This window comes from Pipra filicauda, unplaced genomic scaffold (genome assembly GCF_003945595.2).
Source record: "Pipra filicauda isolate LSUMZ 115617 unplaced genomic scaffold, ASM394559v2 scaffold141_size4267151_pilon, whole genome shotgun sequence".
NCBI lineage: Eukaryota > Metazoa > Chordata > Aves > Passeriformes > Pipridae > Pipra > Pipra filicauda.
Window position 1 is genome coordinate 2,091,972 of NW_024103896.1, and position 21,886 is coordinate 2,113,857.

At 40.0% G+C, this 21,886-nt stretch overlaps 1 protein-coding gene across 3 annotated transcripts; it reads left to right on the top strand.

The window, feature by feature from the left end:
* Positions 1 to 5: 5 nt before the first annotated feature.
* On the top strand, positions 6 to 21,351 carry PCF11 (PCF11 cleavage and polyadenylation factor subunit). 3 transcript variants are annotated; one of them, XM_027712478.2, is made up of 17 exons: positions 7 to 466; positions 5,168 to 5,293; positions 7,559 to 7,747; positions 8,122 to 8,313; positions 9,476 to 10,584; positions 10,846 to 11,035; positions 11,111 to 11,744; positions 11,832 to 12,431; positions 12,513 to 13,309; positions 14,420 to 14,507; positions 15,189 to 15,308; positions 15,840 to 15,948; positions 17,120 to 17,303; positions 17,719 to 17,874; positions 18,949 to 19,041; positions 19,601 to 19,636; positions 20,227 to 21,351. In XM_027712478.2, the coding sequence occupies exons 1-17, from the start codon at positions 278 to 280 to the stop codon at positions 20,434 to 20,436; spliced, it is 5,022 nt and encodes a 1,673-aa protein (XP_027568279.1). In that variant the 5' UTR covers positions 7 to 277; the 3' UTR covers positions 20,437 to 21,351. The 3 variants fall into 3 exon arrangements, with proteins under 3 accessions (XP_027568278.1, XP_027568279.1, XP_027568277.1); XM_027712477.2 differs by having other exon boundaries at positions 6 to 466; positions 11,832 to 13,309; positions 15,843 to 15,948; XM_027712476.2 differs by having other exon boundaries at positions 11,832 to 13,309.
* Positions 21,352 to 21,886: the final 535 nt, after the last annotated feature.

The following is a 21,886-nucleotide window of genomic DNA, read 5'->3' on the forward strand; positions in this document are numbered from 1 at the left end:
CCCTCTCCCAAGCACAATTTCACATGACGCAACGGCTGCGGGAAGCGGTTCGCGAGCCGTGCCCGCCGCCGCCATTTTGTGAGCGCCGAGACTGAGCCGGCGGCGGCCGGAGGAGCGGCGGCACCAGCAGCGCAGCCAACGGGAGTCGCGGCGCGGAGGATGCGGTAGAGGAGCCCAGCGGCGGCAGCGGCGGGGGGGCGGCATCGGCATCGCTCGGCGGCGGGGAATCGCGGGGAGGGGGCTGTCGGTCGGTGGGTCGGGTCCTGGTCCGAGCAGCATGTCGGCCCCGGAGAGCAGCGCTGGCAGCAGCGAGGCCCGGGAGGACGCGTGCCGCGACTACCAGTCGTCGCTGGAGGACCTGACGTTCAACAGCAAGCCGCACATCAACATGCTGACCATCCTGGCCGAGGAGAACGTGCCCTTCGCCAAGGACATCGTCTCCCTGATCGAGGCGCAAATCGCCAAGGTTTTTATATTCCACCGACTACTACTCCTACCTATACTGCTGGGGGGACCGGCCGGGGAAGCGGGATAGGGCGGCCTAGGGGAGGTCAGCGGCAGAGGGGGGCGAGGAGGACAGGGGGACACAGCGGAGCCAGGGGTGGGCGAGAGGGCCCGAGGGCCCGTTAATGGAGCGAGAGAGAAAGGGAGAAGCTCGGTCGGAGGCCGGGCGGGGTGAGGAGCCCGGCGACGGGGTGGATATGGCTGGGCTGGGGCGGCGAGGGGGGCTCAGAAGGTAGTGCCGGGGAGGGTCCTGGTAGTGAGGGGGCGAGTAGGGAGAGGATCTGGACGGAGCTGGAGGGTGTCGGGGGCTCCGATGGGTCCAGGAGGCAGGGGTGGCCGTGGGGGGAGCAGGCGGAAGAGGGAAGTCTCTCCCAGCTGGGATCAGGGTGTACGGGGCGAGGCGGCGGGGAGCGGGGAGGGCTCCTTATTCCATCGCTAAACTTAAGGCTGCTGCTTCTACTGCCCCATTGCATAGGGAGCAGGGGACTCGAGGGAGGGGAGCAGCCCCCACACCACCCTTTGGGATTAGGGAAGGGTTTGGGACTCATCCTAGGAGAAGCTGCGAGATGAGGGAGCGTGGCTCGCGGTGCGAGCCCCGTGTAAATAGCAGGCACAACATGGCGGCCCAGCAGTGACTGGGCAGCTGCACCTCCGCGCCCTTGGAGCTGGGTTTTCCCCCTATATGGAGTCAGGATTCGGTGTCCGAATCTGGTGTCTAAACCCTTGGATTTAGGCGATTTGGACAGTAGGTGAATGTTGCAATCATTAGAGAGGGCCTGAGTCGGGAGGTCTCGTGGAGGGTTGGGTTTTTCTTGGGGGGTAGTTTAAAGGGAAATAATATTAAGTTTATAGAACGCAAATTGTCCGTTTCTGAAGGGCTAAATATAGTGACCTTTAAGTATCAGTTAAGGCCATTTACCCAGTGTGGTCCCTGTGAGAGATTAATTGGGGGGTGGGAGGCATCTTTATCGTATAGAAAAGTTTGTGGGCCATCTTCTCCGGATAGAGAAGTGGTGGTGGGGTTGTTTTGCTCTGACTGATTAGAGAAAATTCTGAGGGCTTGGGATAATCTCTTTGGCTTTCAGATGATATGTGCCCCGAGTAACGCTAGTGTTGTGTGCATATTTAATATATTTTGGCTAGAGAAGTTTATTGGTTGAGGATGGGGAAGAAGAAATTGTCCCTGACTGTAGAAACTGCAGCAGCCTGTAGGATCCTAACATGGCGTCTGAAAGGCACATGATATAAAAAGGGAAAGAGGAGGCTCCCTCTGAGCCCAGCCCAGGCAGTTGCTGACATCAGTCAGCCACTACACATGGATAGGGGTTTACAGCACCTTTCTAATGAGCATTTTGTAAGAAAAGGGTTCTTCTTTCAATCCCCCATGGTGCCAGTCACCCCTCCCTCGTTGTTTCCCTTGCTCCCTCTGATCTCAGGTGTTAAAAGGCTTTTTTCCTTTGGCTTTAAATCGTGGTTTATAATGGTGAGAATTGTACTACCTAATGAGGGGGGAGGGAAGGATCTCCTAAGTTACTTAATCTATCTTTCTATCAATGCAGGATGTCTTTTTAGTATGCACAGACCTCTTCCAGTCTAGTTTTAAATGCTGCCAGTGGCTGAGTTTTGCCATTCCTTGGGGAGGTGACCTCATAATCTAATAGCTCTCACCATTATATCTCCTAAAGGGCAGTGGATGTGTATAAAATGATTTGTGGTGAATAACAATGCTGTCATTTTTTTTTTTTTTTATTTCTGGGTGATTTAGAACCTGCCCTGAAGTGTGGGGGTTTTTAAAAAAGATGTCTTAAAACCTGTATCAATGGTTAGTTTTGCCTAGTTACTGTTTGTGACTGTAGCTTATTCAAGGCAAGTTTTTAGTTGTTTCTGGGAAAGTGATCTCCTTTACTAAGCCACTTTTTAAAAAGTGTTGCCTGGAGACAGTTTGTTTAGTGTAAAACTTGAGTGGTCTGCTTTACAATTAAATAAATGGTTCTGAAATGTGTGACTGGTATTATAAAATTTGTAAATAAAAAGTGTGAAATATGTATTTGTCTTTTTATTTACCACTGTATAGTGCAGAATTTGTTTCCAAGACCCATTTTGTATACAAAGTTGGTTTTTTTTTTTAAACAAATTTTTGCACAAGCTTGTGACTCGGGGTTCAATTGCCAGATATTATTTTAAACTTGAAATCTTTTAGGAAACTAATAAAAAAGAGCCACACATTTCCAACAATAGCTTTCCTACGTTATTTGAAGGGACAGTGGGAGTTTTATAATGAAGTCTTTAATATTATGCTGATGAGCTCAGAGTTAGTGTTCTTCTGTGTTCTGGTGATTATGCGGCACCTCCCTGCCTTTTGATTAGTGTCCTGTGGGATCTGTCTTGTTAGAGGGTATTGCATAGACCTCCTGAAAACAAAATACTTTCCGGTCTGGGATTCCCTTTTGTAGCTGTTGAAATACATGCTAGATACCTTGACATAATAAACATTTCCAGAAGAGAAGACTTAAATATTCCAGCCATATTTAAGTCACAGTTCTTATGATGTTGATGCCTGAATAGCTTACATTTGAAGCAGGGGACACTGCTAAGCTTTTAAATCTGTGCCATAGTTTGAAGTAGGCTTCCTTAGTAGATTACGATGCTTCCGTGTATAATTGCTTTTAACTGTCTGAAGTAGGATGAAAGGGGCAGTTAAACTTTTTTATAGTGCTTTTGCTACTAATGGTTCCCCAACTTCTCAAACTTGAAGCTTAGCTGAGTACTATGAGCTACTCCCATACATGGGTGAAATGGAAGAATATAAAATACCGTGTGAGTAGCCATCAGGCATAGGTACTTCTGAAACAGCTCTTTGTGTCTCTAACATAGCTGACTAAAAGTCAGAAATGGTTCGCTGTCATTTTTTCATAAAGGAAGGCATTTGGAACTGGAGTAGTGTTTTTAATGTGCCATTGTGCAGACTACTTCAAAGAAGAAACCAGTATTCCACAGACATTTTAAATAGCTCCAGACCCACAGTCTTTGATTTGTGAGACTAGAGCAATGCCTTTTTTCTAACACTTGCATATTAGGTTGTTTACAAATCAGTATTATGTCATAATGTAAGATTGGCTTTCAATGTGCTGCACTTAGTTTTACCTAACTTCGCTGATTTTTCTGTTGTTATATGTATGAAAGGCACCACCTGCCTCTTTCTACCTTTTTTTCAATCTGCTCAAAGGCAGTGCGACCCCTCTGTCCCCCAATTAACAAGGAGTTCTGCCCTCTTCAATAATAAGTTTCAGGTTATGGTAAATTAATACACCTCTAAGAGTGAGGAAACACTGTGATTTGCCCACGTAAAATCTTGTTGAGTGGGTACCCTTCTGTGAACCACCTCAAAAGGGAAGGAATTAAATCTAAAATAGTGCTCTTCTACACAATTGTCTGGATAATGGGGCTGCAGAGTAAGGTGTTGTTAATTAACCTAGTAGCCTATCCTGTTTAAAATGAGCAGTATGTGAAGCTGTTCTGGTTTTATCCTTACTGGATGGTGAATGGGACTTAGAGTATTACAAGTGGATGCTCTTCTAAGGGGATCATGGTCAACACACACAGCTTGTGTTGTCGTCCATGTTGTCCTCTTCAGCAAGCCTGCGTACTTAACTGATGTTTTCTGGAACTTTGCTGTGCCTTCTGCATTGTGAAAGCCACTGGTAGGCATTAAAATCACTTTATTGGTCCAGTAGTGCTTTCTGTACATTAGAAGTGGCTGTAGCAGTCCAGGGTCACCACACTTCTATCGCACAAACTTGCTTTGAGTTTTGAAAAAGGATTTAAAAAAACCCCAGCCAAACCCCAGCAACAAAAACTGAGCCTCCTCTTGTAACAAAGATGTGTCCAGAGTTTGAAGACTCCCGTCTGTGGAAATGGTGATTGCAGTTCCAGAGCTAGTCTGTGCACTTACCTGGTCGACTACATGATTGAGTTTTTCCTGGATTTTGAACTCTGTTCTGACTGCATCTTTGCATGCATTCTGGAAATCTGAACCGTCACCACCTGCAAGTGCCGAGAGAGAATGGGACTCCTTGCTCTGTCCATTTGGATTACAGTGAAATAGTTGCAACCTATTCTGCGTGTAGCTTAAGAAAAGGCTGTGATGCTCTACATATACTCTACAGCTACAAAAGTTCACTAATTTGGGCTATTTGCCGGAAGTCTAATTTGTGTTCTTTGAAATCCAGAAAAACACATCCAGGAGGTTTTAATTATAAACAATTTTTTAGAAGTTCCTTGAAGTGCTAACGGTGGTTTCCTGCTTAGTTACTTTCTCAAGTGGAAGGTTACACTCGGTACAGTAGTGGCAATACTGTCTTGGGGGCTGCTTTTTTCCTCTATTTTTTTTCCTTTTTCCAAGGCTTTGTCATGCAAACAAAATAACCTAAGGTGTTCCTTTTTTTTTTTTTGTAATTGACCCACTGCATTATACTTTGAACTGAGTGTCCCTTTTTCAGATTAAATTTTTGTATAAACAAAAAATCCCACCAAATCCCTTGGTGTTTATAGTGGCAACCAGAAAGAGAGGTGTGTATTTCTGGGATTGGTAATCCCTTTATTTGAAAAGGTTAAAATATGTTTTTGTTGTACTAAACTTCTCAGTTTCTTCTTATTACTCCAGGCTCCTGCGTCAGAGAAGCTCCCCGTTATGTACCTAATGGATTCCATTGTCAAGAATGTGGGAAGAGAGTATCTCACTGCATTTACTAAAAACCTAGTTGCAACATTTATTTGTGTATTTGAAAAGGTATATACATTTTCAGAAAAGTACTGTATTCTAAGCAAAGCTTGTTCCTGGTAAAATAAATACATGCTTTCAGGTTTGGGTTTTCTTGGGTGGTAAACTAAATTTGATTGGTTTTTATAAATCTCAGTACTGTATACTATGAATGCTTCTTTTTGCTGTCAAGCATGTAAATTACACGTTAGCTGAAAGATGCAAAGTATTACTTAATTTGGTTTATAAACATCTGTAATTTTCCTATCCAGGCAAGATTTTACTAGCAGTATTTTGGTTATCGATTGCTTACCTGGATGGACTTTTTGTAATGTATAGACCAATTAATTATGAATTGTTGGTTTATTTTTAAGATAGTTAATAGTCTTTATACCAGGAATAGACTGAGAATCTGTTGTGGATTTCTCAAAGCTTCTCTCTCCTATAGTTAGATTTGTCTGATTTACATAATTCACATTGTGCAGGATGAGTGCTTAAATTGAAGTAGTACTGACACCTGGTTCTTATTCATCTGAAAAAAATGCTGGGAGTGTGGGGGGGAAAGGGTCTTAGAATGCATGACTATATTATATTATAAATAGGTGTTTTAATTTCATTCAACACTGAAAGCTGCTGCCATATCTTTTAATTTTGGCTCTTAATCTTTAAACCCAGTGAAGTAATTGTGCGTATTCCTCTGTGAGAAACTCAAATCAAAGTCCAGATTTTGAAAGGCTGGACTTGACTGGGTTTAAGTTGGATCAGAAAAGAAGGGTTGACTTCTGTGGTTTCTTGTATGTTATAAGAAAGTGGCATCTCGTATGAGTGAGATGAATGGAGCTTTTGCATATTTATCGTTTCCTATCAGCAAGGATCTGAGATCCCAGTATGCTTTATATATGATTTTCAGATATAAAGTGCATGATAAAGTAAGGAATAGATTGTTGTCATGACTGTAGAAGACATATAAACTCCTTTGTTTAGAGTAGATAGGTAGATTTACTTGTTTTTTCAGTTAAATTGTAAATGCTCTTATCCTGAGTTGCGTTTAATGTTGCAGCTGAGTGACGCCCTGGATCATAACTAATCTTCAGAGTTTTATATGTTAACACTCATTAAGCTAACTAGAGCTATTTAATGTGTACTGAATGAATGTGTAAAGTGGCAGTCATTTCTAATAGCTTAGTTGTTCGTGTTAAAAGGTGTAAGTAGAATTCCAGCACAGATATTTTTAGAAATTTCGTTTTATCAGTAAATGGTCACTAAGGTATTTTTAGACACTTGACGAGGTCAGAAACTTTGTGCTCAGTCATTTCTGCACCTTTTTGCAGTGAACTTCGTACTCTTATTGAAAATTGTATACAGGCATACTTCAGTTGCTAAGTATTAATTATTTTTATTGAAGTTCCTGCTCTTCCCCAGAAGAATCTCCAAACTTTCCAGACTATTCTATGTCTTGCTGTAACATCTTAAGAATAAAACTTCAGCAAAAATCACCTACATAGGCAATACTTAAATGATTGAATTGGGATTTTGACATTAGAACAGCTGCATGTATTTTGTCCTCTAATGTTTTTCATTTATTGTTTATTGAACTACTCAAGTTATGAGATTAACTAAATTTTGCTTTACTGTAAATTTGTCAATTAGGTGTCATGAGATAATCCAAACCTAGTTGTTTGTGAAGAGATAAAATGGGCCTCTGGTCCTACAAGTATGCTTTGTCTGTGACTCACAGATGGGTCTAATTTTGCAGTCGAACAGAAATAATAATTAACTTCATTTGAGCTAATACCCCTTTTATTGCATTTATTAAAAAAAAATCCTTCAGTGACTAAACAGCTGAGTAAAACACCTTTTCTCTTCAGAGTTTGTTTTTTCTTGGTTGGTTTGTCATTGTCATACTCCATTCAGCACAAACACTTGAATAATGTAATATCTCAAAAGGCTATTGCCTTTCAATATTTTTGTTACTGTATTTTTTTTCCACAGAAATTGGGCCAGTAAAATGAGAATTTTGCTAATGGAAAAGAAAATTCTCAGAGAATGGTAATACAATAAAACCTTCAAATGGCCTTGAAACAACAATTCCACATTTGAGCGTCTGTTACTGATCCCATTGGTAGAGATGTATGATCTGCACTGATTATAAATTCTGTGTAGCAAGTTCAATATGTTAAAATGGCAAACTGTTGATAGAAATAGGAAATTAATGAAATCTTAAGTTCTACAGAAAAGTTAAAGAAATTGTTCTATATTAACTTAACAAGCCATAGAATTGTTTTATTGTTTTAGGTGGATGAAAATACTAGGAAAAGTTTATTTAAATTACGCTCCACATGGGATGATATTTTTCCTTTGAAGAAACTATATGCACTTGATGTCAGAGTCAACTCATTAGATCCTGCCTGGCCAATTAAACCTCTGCCCCCAAATGTGAATACTTCTAGCATCCATGTGAATCCTAAGTTTTTAAATAAATCGGTAAGTTTTTCTGCCTGCTGTAAGAACAGATGGTAATACATGTGGTTTTCATTGTTTGTATACTGCTTTTTGACAGTTTAGTGTATTAAGAATTAAGTGTCTGGCCTTTGTAGACAGGTAAGAGAAATTTATGAATTCAGAATATTTGAAGGGTTTATTTTTTTGTATTTCAAAATTATATTCTAGGTTTTGGAACATTGATGAATTTATGTTAAATGATGTACACCTGTCACAGCAGGCAAATTGTTGTGGGGCAAAAAAACGCGAATTATAACTGCTATACAAACTAAGTCCCAGATCATAACACTGAAAGAAGATGGGTTTAGTTGATTCCATCAGGGTTTTAAATGTAACTTTTTAAATTCTGTTTTTAGCCAGAGGAATCTACTGCACCTACCTCTGCTGTCACTTCTGGTGCCTCTACTCCTCCAGCTGTTCCTGAAATACAAAAGAATTTGACACAGGAGCAACTGATCAGGCAGCAATTGCTTGCAAAGCAAAAGCAGTTGTTAGAACTTCAGCAAAAAAAACTAGAGCTGGAGCTGGAACAGACTAAAGCACAGTTGGTGAGTAGGATAGTTGAAACTTTCATAGTTGGGTCTCAGTTTCTTTTGGACAGTACTTGGCTGTACTGTTAAGTACAGCATATTGTTTTTTCCTCATATTAGGCAAGTGTGGCTCTTTTGGGACTACTAAGAGCAATGCAGGGGAATCTGGGGTTCCTGAACTGTTTTTGTTTTCTAAAACCCTTAAAAATTACAGGTAAAAAAAAAAAAAGTGAAATTCCTCGTTTTGTTTTTAACTTCTCTTCAAAATGATGACTGTGGTCCTCATCTTCCACCTCTTCTTGTGTCTCACAGCAAGCCTGGCTTTCTCAAATATATTTATTCTTAAAGAACAAGAGAGCCTGTTGTAAATAAAGTCAGTTTCCTCACTAGGTCAGGTTGGTTTGATGCTGCCGTATAGAGACAGTGGTTAAAGCTGTATTGTTTTACATTCTTAGTTGAAAGTCTTGCTATGTTGACAGTTGACAATACCAAAATAAAGCATATTTGAAGTGTAGAAGTCTGAAAATAGGGATACTTGGCAGCTGAGTTGCCTAGAGCGTGTGGTTTATATAGAAAAGCCAATGCTGTAATTAGAATGTGCGCCTAAGTTACATATTTTGCAATATTGATTTTGTAGTACTGATCTTGCATTATATTTGAATTTGATCTTTTGTAACGATACTGCATTATTTTAATGCTTTAATGCTTTCTCTTTGGCGTGATATCTTCACTCATGACCAGTGACAGGACTCAAGGAAATGGCATGAAGCTAACTTAGGGGAGTTTTAAGTTAGATATCGGGAACAGGTTTTTCACAAAAGGGTGCCTGAGCACTGGAACAGGCTCCACAGGGAAGTGGTCACAGCACCAAGCCTGTCTGAGTTCGAGAAGCGTTTGGACAACACTGAGGCACGTGGTGTGATTCTTGGGGTTTCCTTTGCAGGGCCAGGAGCTGGATCCTGATGAGACCCTTTAAACTCAGCATATTCTATGACTGCGATTTAATGTAGAATAATAATGATCCATTAATTAGCAGTTAATGGGTCATTTTCAGTTAAATGGCTGGATCTCATAACTTTCAAGACATTGCTATTGCAGTTTTGTATTTGAGGCAGAATATGAGCACCTCTGGGTGGGAGTTGTGGCATGCATATTAATGATGGATTTTTTCCAATTTCAGGCTGTATCTCTTAGTGTTCAGCAGGGATCATCTACTATAGCTTCAGTTCCAGCACCTTCCAAGCAACATATGTCTCCCACACCTCATATGACAGTTAAACCGCCTCATCAGACTGCTGTGCAATCTGAAAAAAACAAACCATCCCCAAGTCCTCCACTTCATGATATTAAAATAGTAAACAGGGATCCTCGACTTAATAGGATGGGTCAGCATTCTTCACATACTAAAGATCAATCTCATAGGAAAGAATTTTCACCGAATGTGACCAGCCAGTCTGATACCAAGGCAAACAAAACAACACAGGGTGAAAAACAGAACTCTACAAAGTCAGAAAAATCAAGAGCAAGTGAAAAAACACAGAAGAAAGAACTTGACCAGTCTAAAGCAAAATCTAAGTCACCATCCCCTTTGAAAAATAAGCTACCTGATACTAAAGACAGTAAAAGCCAGGAATGTGAAAGCAGTAAAGTGTCTGACATAAGTAAGCGGGATCCAAGACTGAAAAGACATCTTCAAGATAAGTCGGAGGGCAAAGAGGAGGAGGTCAAAGAAAAGAGGAGAAGTACAGAGAAAAAGGAAAAAGAGGAGCATAAAATATGTGAACATAGACCAGTGGGGAGCAGAAATAAAGTGATTAATGGTGCAGTTCAGAAACAAGACATAACTACAGAGGAGTCAGAAAAACAGGGTGGAAAACAGGGAAGATCAAGTAGTAGAAAACGGTCACGATCACGCTCCCCTAAGGCACGGTCACCATCTACACATTCTCCAAAAAGAAGAGAGAGGAGATCACCTAAAAGAAGACTTAGGAGTTTATCTCCTACTTCATCAACTCCTAAAATTGGCAAGATACGTCAGATAGGCACTAAGCAGTCTCACGTTGAAGAAGGCACACAAGCAGCAAGAGATGAAAGAAGTTCTAATAAGAGAAATGTTAAACAAGAGGTGCGAGATCCAAGGAGAGTGAAGAAAGCCCAAGAGGAAAGACCCCAAGAAACAGCCACCCAGCATTCTACAAAAGCTTCTCCAGATCCAAAGGAGAATGCAGAAAACTGGCAAGGATCCAAATCAGGCAAGAGGTGGAAATCTGGTTGGGAAGAAAATAAAAAGTAAGTTACTGTCTTTTAAACAACTTCTGTGTGAAGTCGGTGGAAATTCTCCCGTTGGCTTCAGTATAGTTGGCTTTGGGAGGCAGTGTTCAGATTGTTAAAATTGATAAGTTTAACTTGTTTCTGCTAGTGAAATCTGGAAATGATGCATACTTAGATTCTGAGGCCATAGTGATGTTTTGCCATGATCAGTTCTAGTAGGAATGTAACAATTATGTTCTGAATAAAGACATGATCTGTATTTTGCATTCTTTCTTTCAGCTCACAGCAGAATGATGAACACCAAGGACTTGGTAAATCCCCTCACCAAAGACACAGGGAAAGCTGGCCCGCTGGTAAAGGAATTTTATCACCCCGAGCACCAAAGCAGCAGCACCGTTTAAGTGTGGATGCCAATTTACAGATTCCAAAAGAATTGACATCTGCAAGCAAGAGAGAATTACTTAAGAAGGTACGTAGAAGTATCCCAAGTATGGTTTTCTTTTCTTCTCTTTTTGGAAGTCTAAACTTTAACTTTATGTTATAGGCCAATGACCGCTTAACATCTGGTGAAATAACACAAGATGAGTTCCTCGTGGTAGCTCATCAGATTCGACAGCTGTTCCAATATCAGGAAGGAAAGCACAGATGTAATGTCTGGGATAGCCCTACAGAGGAAAAATGTGGTTTGAAAAAGAAACCTCTTCTATCAGATGCAGAATTAACATATTATGAACATAAAGCTAAACTAAAAAGGACACAAGTTCAGCATTCACTGTCAAGGCTTGATCTGTTGGATCCTGAAGATATTTTGGATTATCATGTACCTGATGCATTGCTTTCTGGAATAGAATGTGAGCAAGCAAAAGCCAAGCGTGGAGTACAGTTTGACAGAAAAGAACCATTTGCAGAACGATCAAGGAGACACTCTCCTGTAAGTGGCACTACGAGGCCTTTTGCTGATAACCTGTCACCACTTGAGAGTCGACGAAGACTTGAAGAACAACGTGCTACTAAAGGAGCAAGAGGTTCCGATCCTTATGACAGCTGGGCAGAATCAGATGAATTTAGAGATGCTCTCAGGCAACAGGGGAAAGGCACAACAGAGTTCCAGAAAATTGATGGGGATGCACTCTGCAGGTTTGATAATCGTGAAGAAAGACAGCTTCTTGGGCAAGCTGGTATGTGATTTTGCTTTATTTTGTATTTGTTAAGTAATTGGCAACATTTTAGTGCGTGGCTATCTGACTTGTTCTGGGTTATTTTAGGTGTTCGAGAGGAACCAAGATCACCATTCAGTGAACGTTTCAAAAGAGCTAGGTATGAAGATCCAGAGAAAGCACCATTTCCAGACAGTCCAGGATCTAGATTTGGAGGTATTGAAGCAAAGCAGAGGATAAGTGCACTAATGGAAGACAGACCTCTGTTTGATGGCTCACCTAGACCAGCTGCTGCAAGGGTTGGAGTAGATGGACAAGGAAGTCCTTTTGTTGATGGTCCTGCTGCTGGTTCCAGTTCCAGAATTGATGGGCCACCTGGACAGGCTGCTATGAGATTTGAGGGGCCTTTGGTGGGGGCAGGTGCATCTCAGTTTGATGGACCACTGGCAGGAGCAGGAGGAGCTGGAGCCCTAAGATTTGATGGGCCACCAGGGCAGCTGGCAGGGGCCCTGAGGTTTGAAGGACCCCCAGGACAGGTTGGTGGAGGAGGTCCACTGAGGTTTGAGGGACCTCTTGGGCCTTTGCGGTTCGAGGGGCCTGCAGGGCAGCCTGTAGGTGGTCCTAGATTTGAAGGATCTGGAGTTGGTCTGAGGTTTGAGGGTCCCCGTGGTCAACCTTCAGGTGGTCTCAGGTTTGAGGGACCTCATGGTCAACCTATGGGGCCTCGGGGTCAGCCAGGGGGTGCTCTCAGGTTTGAGGGACCCCATGGTCAGCCCTTGGGGCCTCATGGTCAACCAGGGGGTGGCCTCAGGTTTGATGGGCCACATTTGCAGCCATTGGGGCCCCATGGACAACCTGGAGGTGGCCTCAGATTTGAGGGTCCACATGGTCAGCCTATGGGGCCACATGGGCCTTCAGGTGGTGGGCTCAGATTTGAGGGGCCACATGGGCCATCAGGTGGTGGGCTGAGATTGGAAGGACCACATGGTCAGCCAGGTCTAGGTCCTAGGTTGATCGATGGACCGGTGCACCAGGGAGCTGGTGGACTTCGATTTGATGGTCCTCTGGGTCGGGCCGGTCCGAGATTTGATGGCTGTCATGCAGCTGGATTTGATGGTCAGCCTGGACAGCTGTCTCTCCTACAAAGATTTGATGGAATTCATGGACAGCCTGGTCCAAGACTGGGACCTGGTCAACAGGCACAAGCAAGATTTGAAACAGCCATACCTCAAAGATTTGATGGACCTCACCAGCCAGCCTCTAGATTTGACTTGCCCCTTGGCCTTCAAGGTGCACGTTTTGAAAATGTAGCCAACCATCCTGCCTCAAGACTAGAAATGTCACCATATGGACAAGGTGGTCCATTTGTTGAACATCCTGGCCAGGGCTACAATGGACCAACTCATGGAATGCAGTTCCAGAGACCTGATATATTTGATGGTTCACCTGGACCAAATTTCAATGGGCCAGCTGGCCCAGGAGCACAGAACTTCCCACTGAGAGCAGCTGGACATTACTTCGATGAAAAAGGTCTTCAAGGTCCTCAATATGGAAATTTCAATAATATGCCAATGGGAAGTAATCAGGTAAGAATTGATTGCATTAAATAGTTTGCTTGCAGAAGTACTTTTGTGTAGTCAGTTAGCAGTTTTTCTTCCTCTAAAAATTGGTTATTTTTCTGAAGAGCTGGCAGGCTGGAAGCCATTATCAAGGTAAAAAAGTCATTAGATAATTTAAGAAGGACATGCATTGCTATGTTTTAAGAATATTTTTTTAAGAACTAAACAAAATCATGGATGTTTGCAATCACTTCGTAGTTCAGAATATGACAGTGAAATTATCATATTTCATTTTGACATGAAAACAAAACCAGGTAATTGGAAGCCTTTGGTGTTTTCATTAGACTTCAATAAAAGTGAATTCTATATAAAGCATGAAAGATAATGTTAGTGAATATACATGATTAATTTTTCTAAGAGGTGTGAAATCAGAATGGACCAAAATAATTCTATTGTCTTTTTGCAGCTGTTAGTACTGTTGACAAACCAGTTTATTAAATAAATACCTGTAATTTGGGAGAATTGAGAGAGATAAAGCCATTGTTGAACATTTTTGTTCAACTTCATTGTTGTCTTTTAAAATTATCTCAGTACCAGCTTGCTTCATCAGTCTGTTGCCTGTTGGGAGTGCTCTCTTCAAGTGTGTTATAAAAACTTTTTCTATCTAAAGTGTACTGTAGCTCATTTGCTGAAAAATCTTGCTTTCAAGATGTGTGTTTTTAGTGGATGCTGGTTCAGTTCTTAGATGAGAATTAATCATGGCATATGTTATTAGACATTTACTGGTTCCTTGAATTTCTTTGAGTTTTGGTGAAAAGGAGCAATTTAAAAGGAAATGCCATTTTTTGAAAATGTGATCGAAGGCTCAGTAAGTAGAAGAAAAGGTGTGTGGGGGGGTTGCAATGTTAGGCAAAATGAGGAGGGGTTCTGAAATTTTCCTAGTGGAAAATGAAAATGTGGGAAATATTATGTAGTAGTTTGTGGATCTTTCAATACCAAACTGACACAGTTCACTCCTGAAGGAGTTTAATATATGTAAAATTATTGAGAAACATGTAGAAGTTAATAATAAAATGTAAAAAGTAAGGTTATAATTGCATTATTGTACAAAGAATACTTACATGTTTACTTTCACAGGTTTCTCTCATGTCTGCTCAACCAGGACCTTATGGCCAAGGTCAGCAGTATTTGCCAAATCCTGGAAGTTTTGTCCAGAATCCTGCAGGTGTGTAACTATAATTCCTTATATTTCTTTTGGATTGTTCTGTTTGGTGGTTCTGCTGTGCTAGGTCTGTGCGGGCTAAGAAAAGCCTCCTCTTGGTGGCTGTAGGTGTGATTTCTGTAGCACCTTCATCTCTTAAGGGACTTCTCTCAAACATTGAAGGCTTTTGTTAGGTTTCATTAACCATGTGGTTTTGCTATATAGTTCTGCTGGAAACCCCCCCCACATTTTTGGTCTATTTTTCTGGAAGGCACCAGTCTGTGTAGGTCTGGCTGCATTTGCTAGGGTGTGCAAACATTACCAGTGTATGTGTGGTTAGTAATGAAAAGCTTCTAAAACGTCATAAATGGTTAAACTAGGTGATGAAGTAGATTAATTTTGGTGAAATATTTAAGCATAAAATGAGGACAATATTGCATTTTAATAAACACTGGCCAGTAGATATCTGCGTATGGATAACCAGCTTAGACAGCACTTCAGAACAGATTATAAAGGAAGCTGTTGCAAGGGGAAAAATTAGCCAAATTCTACACATAAAGCAGAGGGAGTTGATAAACAGTTTAAAAAAAAAAATGGAAGAAATTATGGCAACAGGAGAATTGTGTTGTGAAATACACTGATGAAAGTGAAGTCAATTTCCGATGCTAACCTTTTACCTCCTTGAACCTTGGTGTTTTTCCCCAGGAGCCCTTCCACATTCATATCCTGATAACCATCTGGGACAGGTCGATGTCAATGAATTGTTTGCTAAACTGCTGAAAACAGGGATCCTCAAATTATCAAAAACTGATTCCACTTCAGCACGTATGTAGATTCATTATGTTCTAACTATTCAGTTTATCCAGCTCAAGTGTAAATCTGAGTATACAAAATTATATTGTGAACTCCTGTGGATTTTTTTAAGCTGAACTTTATTTTTGGGAAGGAATTTAATACATGTGATGGAGTAAATATGTAGTATCTTATTTAATTTGTACACTTCAGCTATATAGACCAGTCAGTTTTGTCTTTGGTGCTGTGCCTTAGTAACTTGTTCTTGATTATAATCAGGTTCTTTTCAGCTTCTGAAATATTTCTTTGTCTCTGAAGACTGAATTTCAGTGCCAAAGACTGAGGTGAAATACTGTTTTCCTAAATTGAAACTCTGACTTGGTTTCTTCTATGCTTTTTTAAAATAATGTTAGAAGATGACTGACTTAGCTGTTGCACACCTGTGCTTTAACATAGTCAGATTGTATTTATTAGTATTTGAATAAAAATAACTTTCTGGAGCACATAATTTTTTTCTAATGATGTACAGAAGTTTTGATAAAATAATATCTTTATGCTTTCTAGAAGCGAATGAAACATCAGCCCAGCCAACTGCTGAAGAAGAAGATGATGATCAGAATGAAGATCAAAACGTTCCAGACCTCACTAACTTCATAGTTGAAGAACTTAGACAGTACGTATAGTAGAATCAGTTAACAGTAAGAATAACAACATGGCAGTATCTAGATAGTTAATCCAAGACAGTTGAAAGCTTTTAAAAGATCATCTGTTACTTTGTGATTAAGCGGATCTGCGTTGTTTGATGTCAACCTTGTAGAATTTTAAAAAAGGAAAAAGAGGGAAAATTAACACGAGAAAACTTACCTTTACATAAAGGTGCACGTTGTTACTTCAGGTTATATGTATTGAAGCCCATATCTTGGGCTGCATCTAAAGATGTGTAACAAGGAGGTCAGGGGAGGGGATTCTAATCTTCTGCTTTACTCTGGTGAGAGCCCACATGGAGTGCTGCATCCAGCTCTGGGGTCCCTGGATAAGGACATGGGCCTATTGTGAGCAAGCCCAGGGGAAGGCCACCAAGATGATAAGAGGGCTGGAGCACCTTTGCTATGAAGACAGGCTGAGAGAGTTGGGGTTGTTCAGCCTGGAGAAAAGAAGGCTCTGGGAAGACCTTATTGCAGCCTTCCAGTACCTAAAGGGGGCTACAAGAAAAGCTGGAGAGGGACTTTTCAAAAGGGTGTGTAGTGATAGGACAAGGGGGAATGGCCTTAAGCTGAAGAACAGATTTACAGTAGATATTAGGAAGAAATTCTTTACTGAGAGGGTGGTGAGATCGTGGAATAGATTGCCCAGAGAAGCAGTGGCTGCTTCATCCCTGGAAGTGCTTAAGGCTGTGTTGGTTGGGGCCCTGAGCAGTCTGGTCTAGTGGAAGGTGTACATGCCCATGGCAGGGGGAGCTTGGAGTTAGATGATCTTTTAGGTCCCTTCCTACCCAAACCATTCTATGATTCTAATTTTACCACTTTTGTGGTAGCTTGTAAACCCGAACCAAATGCAGGCATTACTATTTATGCACCATTAGCTTAGAAAAGCTAGTAGGCATGAAACACAACAATAAGGTGTTTCTCTTGAGTCGTTAATAAAGCCCATTTTTTGGTTTTTTGAATGTTTAAGTTGATGGTGCTATGAAATTCAGGAACAATGTAGTCATATTGTGTACTTTAACCTTGCAGTAGATTCATGCTTTCTCCTTACTGTTGTAGACAAAGCAACTTACTGAGAAACTTCTTACCTTTCTCTTTATAAAGAAATGTTAAGACCCTTTTTTATCTCTTTTTTTGTAGGCGTTATGATAGTGTTATAAATCGACTGTACACTGGAATTCAGTGTTACTCATGTGGAATGAGATTCACTACGTCACAGACAGATGTTTATGCAGATCATTTGGATTGGCATTATCGCCAGAATAGGACAGAAAAAGATGTTAGCAGAAAAATTACACACAGGAGATGGTACTACAGTTTAACAGTAAGTAATGCAGTATTCCTGTTGATAAATTACAGGCTGCAATGTTTTACTTTGTATGTGGTGTAGGGTTGCAGCTGAAATTTACATCATCGCAGGAGTTGGCCTATGGTAAACAATCATGTCTTAGATACTTCAAGTAGTCCGCAAATGCCTGTCAGAATACAAAAGGCAGTTTTATGATGAACAATGAACAGTTTGAAGCTGTTTAGCGCACTGTTTTCATTCCACTGAGAACAGAATGGAATTCAGAGGGTAGTGGATTTTTTGGAAAAAGCTTTTTTAAAGTGTAGCGTTGTCAGAAAGCGTGCACTGTGCTAATGCCGCATGTTTAGGAGCATTTCAGTTTTAACGAAATAAGATTGATTAAATACGATACTTCGAGATGTCTGAGTGTGAATGAAAACTTTTTCCTTAGGACTGGATTGAATTTGAAGAAATAGCAGATCTAGAGGAGCGTGCTAAAAGCCAGTTCTTTGAAAAAGCTCATGAAGAGGTTGTGTTGAAGACACAAGAAGCTGCGAAAGAGAAGGAGTTTCAGAGTGTCCCTGCTGGACCAGCTGGAGCGGTCGAGGTAAGTTTCAGCTTGCCTTTATCAGTTCTGATACCAAGAGTCATCTGGTTCTTCAAAGGGATGTACTGCATTCTTCTTACTGTATGTAGACTGAAATCTTGTTCTTGGGCTTTTGTGCAGCCACTCCATAGGTCATGTATTTGTGTATGTAATGGTTGCTTCCATGGGCAGATAGTATTATAAATCACCTGTAGTTAAAAATAAATCTACACCCATTGGCATTCTGTGGTTTTGGCAAAACTGAAGCAGGTAAAGAGTGTTAATTTGCTGAATGTTTCCATGGTAAGAATAAGGAGAGCAAGTGATTTTTCCTTTGATGGTCCTTCATCATTCAAATAATTACTGGATTTACTGGGGTTTTGATACTTTACACAGAAGTTCCTTCTTTGGTAGAAGATGGGCATTAGGAGAAAGAAATACCACAATAATAAAGTAACCAGTAGAGCTTTTTGGCTCTATTTTGGTAGATGAATTGGTGTACTAATCAAATACAAATGCTGTTAAAATTGCAATTCAGTTTTACATGCTGAGTCTCTAAGAAACTAGCTTTCAAGCCATAAAGGTCTTTGTTTTAATTTTAAAAGGTACGTTTTGTGCTTTGTTCTCCAAGTTGATTATTTTTCAAGAAGTACTAAAAATGTTAGTACTTCATCTAAAAGTTCTGCCTTTTTTGACCTGAGTTGCAGGTTAAGGGGAAGAGAGAAGATAATGCCGTAAATAAAATGAATTAAATCTCTGTAGTGTATTGTCTTACATGACAATAACACAGCATTAGATTGTTACAAAGTGCTTTGCAGACTTCTGGCTAAAAGGGCAAAGCTTACCTTTCTCAAGTGACAAGAGTATTCAGGGCCAGATGGTGATCGTTCCTCTGTCTGCAAAACATACTCAATTTTTAATTAAGGTTTTCTCAAGTGATCTTTAAAGTGTGGAGGAAAGATCATGTTCTAATCTTAATGTATTTATCTTAATTAAAATAGAGCCTTATGTGACTCTTACTAGGTTCTTGAAGTTCACATGTTCGGTAAATTGCAATAACTTCATTTTATCTCTGCTACTCCAATAATTTTTCAGAGCTGTGAAATTTGCCAAGAACAATTTGAACAGTATTGGGATGAGGAAGAGGAAGAGTGGCACCTGAAGAATGCTATCAGAGTAGATGAAAAGGTAATCTGATCTTATTTACATATGATACTAATTTATAGTAAAAAAATCCAAAGAAATACAGGTAAAAAAGAAAGGCGGGTCAAGTGCTCTTTTTCGTCTGAAGGATTCCCATCATAGTTTTCCTGGCTTTGAAGTACATAACTATCCCAGCCTTCAGAAGTGCCTGAAGTCGTGGTGTGGGCTCACTAGTCCTGGTATTGTTGGTATGGGCTCACTAGCCTTCCCTTATCCTGCAGAGCTAAAGGAAAAATGGATGTCTTTATGTATGGTTATAGGTATTGGTTCAGTTATTTCTGTATGCAGCTGTACACAAATAATTCCCAATACTCACCAGGCTTCTTTAATTCACAGCACTTACCAGGCAGTATGATAACTTTTCCTAAATAAACATCACAAAATCTTTTCCCAGGTATATTTAACATCATACTTGGCCTGCTCAGACCATAGTTTTTCTAGATGAATTGTGTATTAATGTGTAATTGACAGTGTTCTATTCATTACCACTGGTACTGCTATAATTTATTTTTATGTATTTAAAGATATAACAATTTTTTTTCAGATTTACCATCCATCTTGTTACGAAGATTATCAAAATGTAAGTGAATCCTTCTTCATACTTTCTGAAGCATTTTGCTTTCAGTTTGTTTGCTCGATCTCTGACTTTGTGGGGAGCACAGGTGTTCAGTGTACTGCCCATTTCTCTTGCCTAAGACTTGGAGGCCTTGGGTGTGGCAAGTTTATAATACAGAATTAGCTAAGATGCATTTTTGCTTGTGAGGTACCATGACAGCTTGTGTGCCACAAAGCAAAGCCATGGTTTGATGGATTTATTGTTGAGTAACATACGTAATCTTAGGAATTTGTAAAAATCAAGTAGCTGGGTGTTGGTGTGTGTGATGTTTTTAATGCTTTGGGAATTACAGTTGCCCTGAGGGCACATAGAAGGGAACAGTTCATGGTAACGTGTTAAGCATTTCATCACTGCTTGGTGGTAACTTTTCAAAGGAATTGGAAAAAAAGCAACGCTATTCAAAATATAAATTTGGTTTTTTAGGAATTCGGTAAGGCAGAAGTTTGGCTTTTGAGTGCCTGTCCATCAACATGTTTGCATTTTGAAAAAGGGCAAAAGGGATGAAAAGCTAAAAATTGTCATTTTAATGTGCTAATGCTACTTTAACTTTGCAGACATCGTCATTCGATTGCACACCATCTCCCAGCAAGACTCCTTCAGAAAATCCACTAAATATAATGTTGAACATTGTTAAACAAGAAACAGAAGAGTCCTGTGACTCACCTAAAATCAAAGAAGAACCTGATGACACCCCTCCTGTCTGTGCAGAAGAGAGCACACCCACATCTACAGATATAAAAACAGAACCTGAGGAATCTGTTTAAATAAACTGAGGTATGATTTTTTTTTTAACAGAAGAGCTGCTGTATTAATTCTGGAAGACAAATACTTTTTATATGAATAAAAATGTCCAACTGAGGCAGGGCCTCAGGTACTGTTTGGTTAATAAATACATTTTTGTATTTGAAATTTCTTACTGCCTGCACAGTTTCAGGTGTCATTGTGTGAAAGTTCTGTAGATGCGTGAAAATTAAATGGTATATGTAAAAATGTAAAAAATTTTCATTTGTTGAAATGTAAATTATAAATAAAAGATATTTTTGCTATATATGGAGTGTGATGTTTATGCACACCATCAAATGAAGAGTGTGTTTCTGTACTTTTTTCAGTTTAAAATTAATTAAAATGAATTTTTGCTTAATATTCAAAAAAACGAAAGCAAGTCTCTTCCTTCAGTTATCTGATTAGGTGGGTTATCAAGGGAAGGAGTTTCTCAGACAGACAAGCTTGGATTTTTGTCTTTTTAAACTTATTTGAACAAACTTACATATCCAGATGTTTAAAAAAACAATTACAACGTCATCAAAATAATAATAATAATAATTTAAAAAAGTCACAAAAAGACAGTTCTGGGTAGAAGGGGACAGTTTAATAAACCAACTGGAGTGCTTGATTGTGGTGAACACAAGTGCCAACAAAAAAAATTAACAAACCAGGATGCCTGGTAGTTAAGACATTTTTAATGATTTTTTTTTTCCATTAGTCAAACACATAAATTTAAGAAAGCTGAACACTTTTCTTTACGTTACAGGGGGGAATGAATGTAAGAATGCTCATTTGAAACATGGTTAACATTTTCTTTTTTGTTGCTTATTATGACTGGACTTAGATGGTAAACCAGATATCCTGAGATGTTAATATTTCTTAAATGTTATAAATAAAATTAAGCATAGATTTGAGTGTGAGTCTCTTTCTTTCAATAATGGGTCCATTGGCTGGTACATTTGTGGGATTGGAAATAATCGTAGTTGTGTGTTTTAGGACAGTATGTATTTGTTCCATTCACTCTGCTATGTATAGTGCATACTTTTAAAGCTGCTGGGAGCAGGGCAGAAGTACTAAAAGTAAGAGAGCAATGTCACAAGTCCTAGTGTGTTACTCAATTCCTAGTGTGTTACTCTTGCAGTAGGGTTACTTTGGAGTCAGAAATAACCAGCAGTGTAGGTGATGTTATTGGCTGCAAAAACTTCTTCCCGTGTTCACACCCAGGCTTCAAGCAGTTTTTAAGATGTAAATAATACTTTGACACTGGTATTAAGGTTGTAGTTGTAGTGAGTGTGCCCTGTTCTAGATACCAGCCTTAAAAGTGCTATTCAATTAGAGATAGTCCAGAGGAACAAAAGTACATGATAGATCAGGGTTATGTCAGTCCTTAGGGTGGTGTGTCTGGCTGCTGGCTGTGCTGTGGGGAAGTTACTCAGTGTTGTTGGAAGT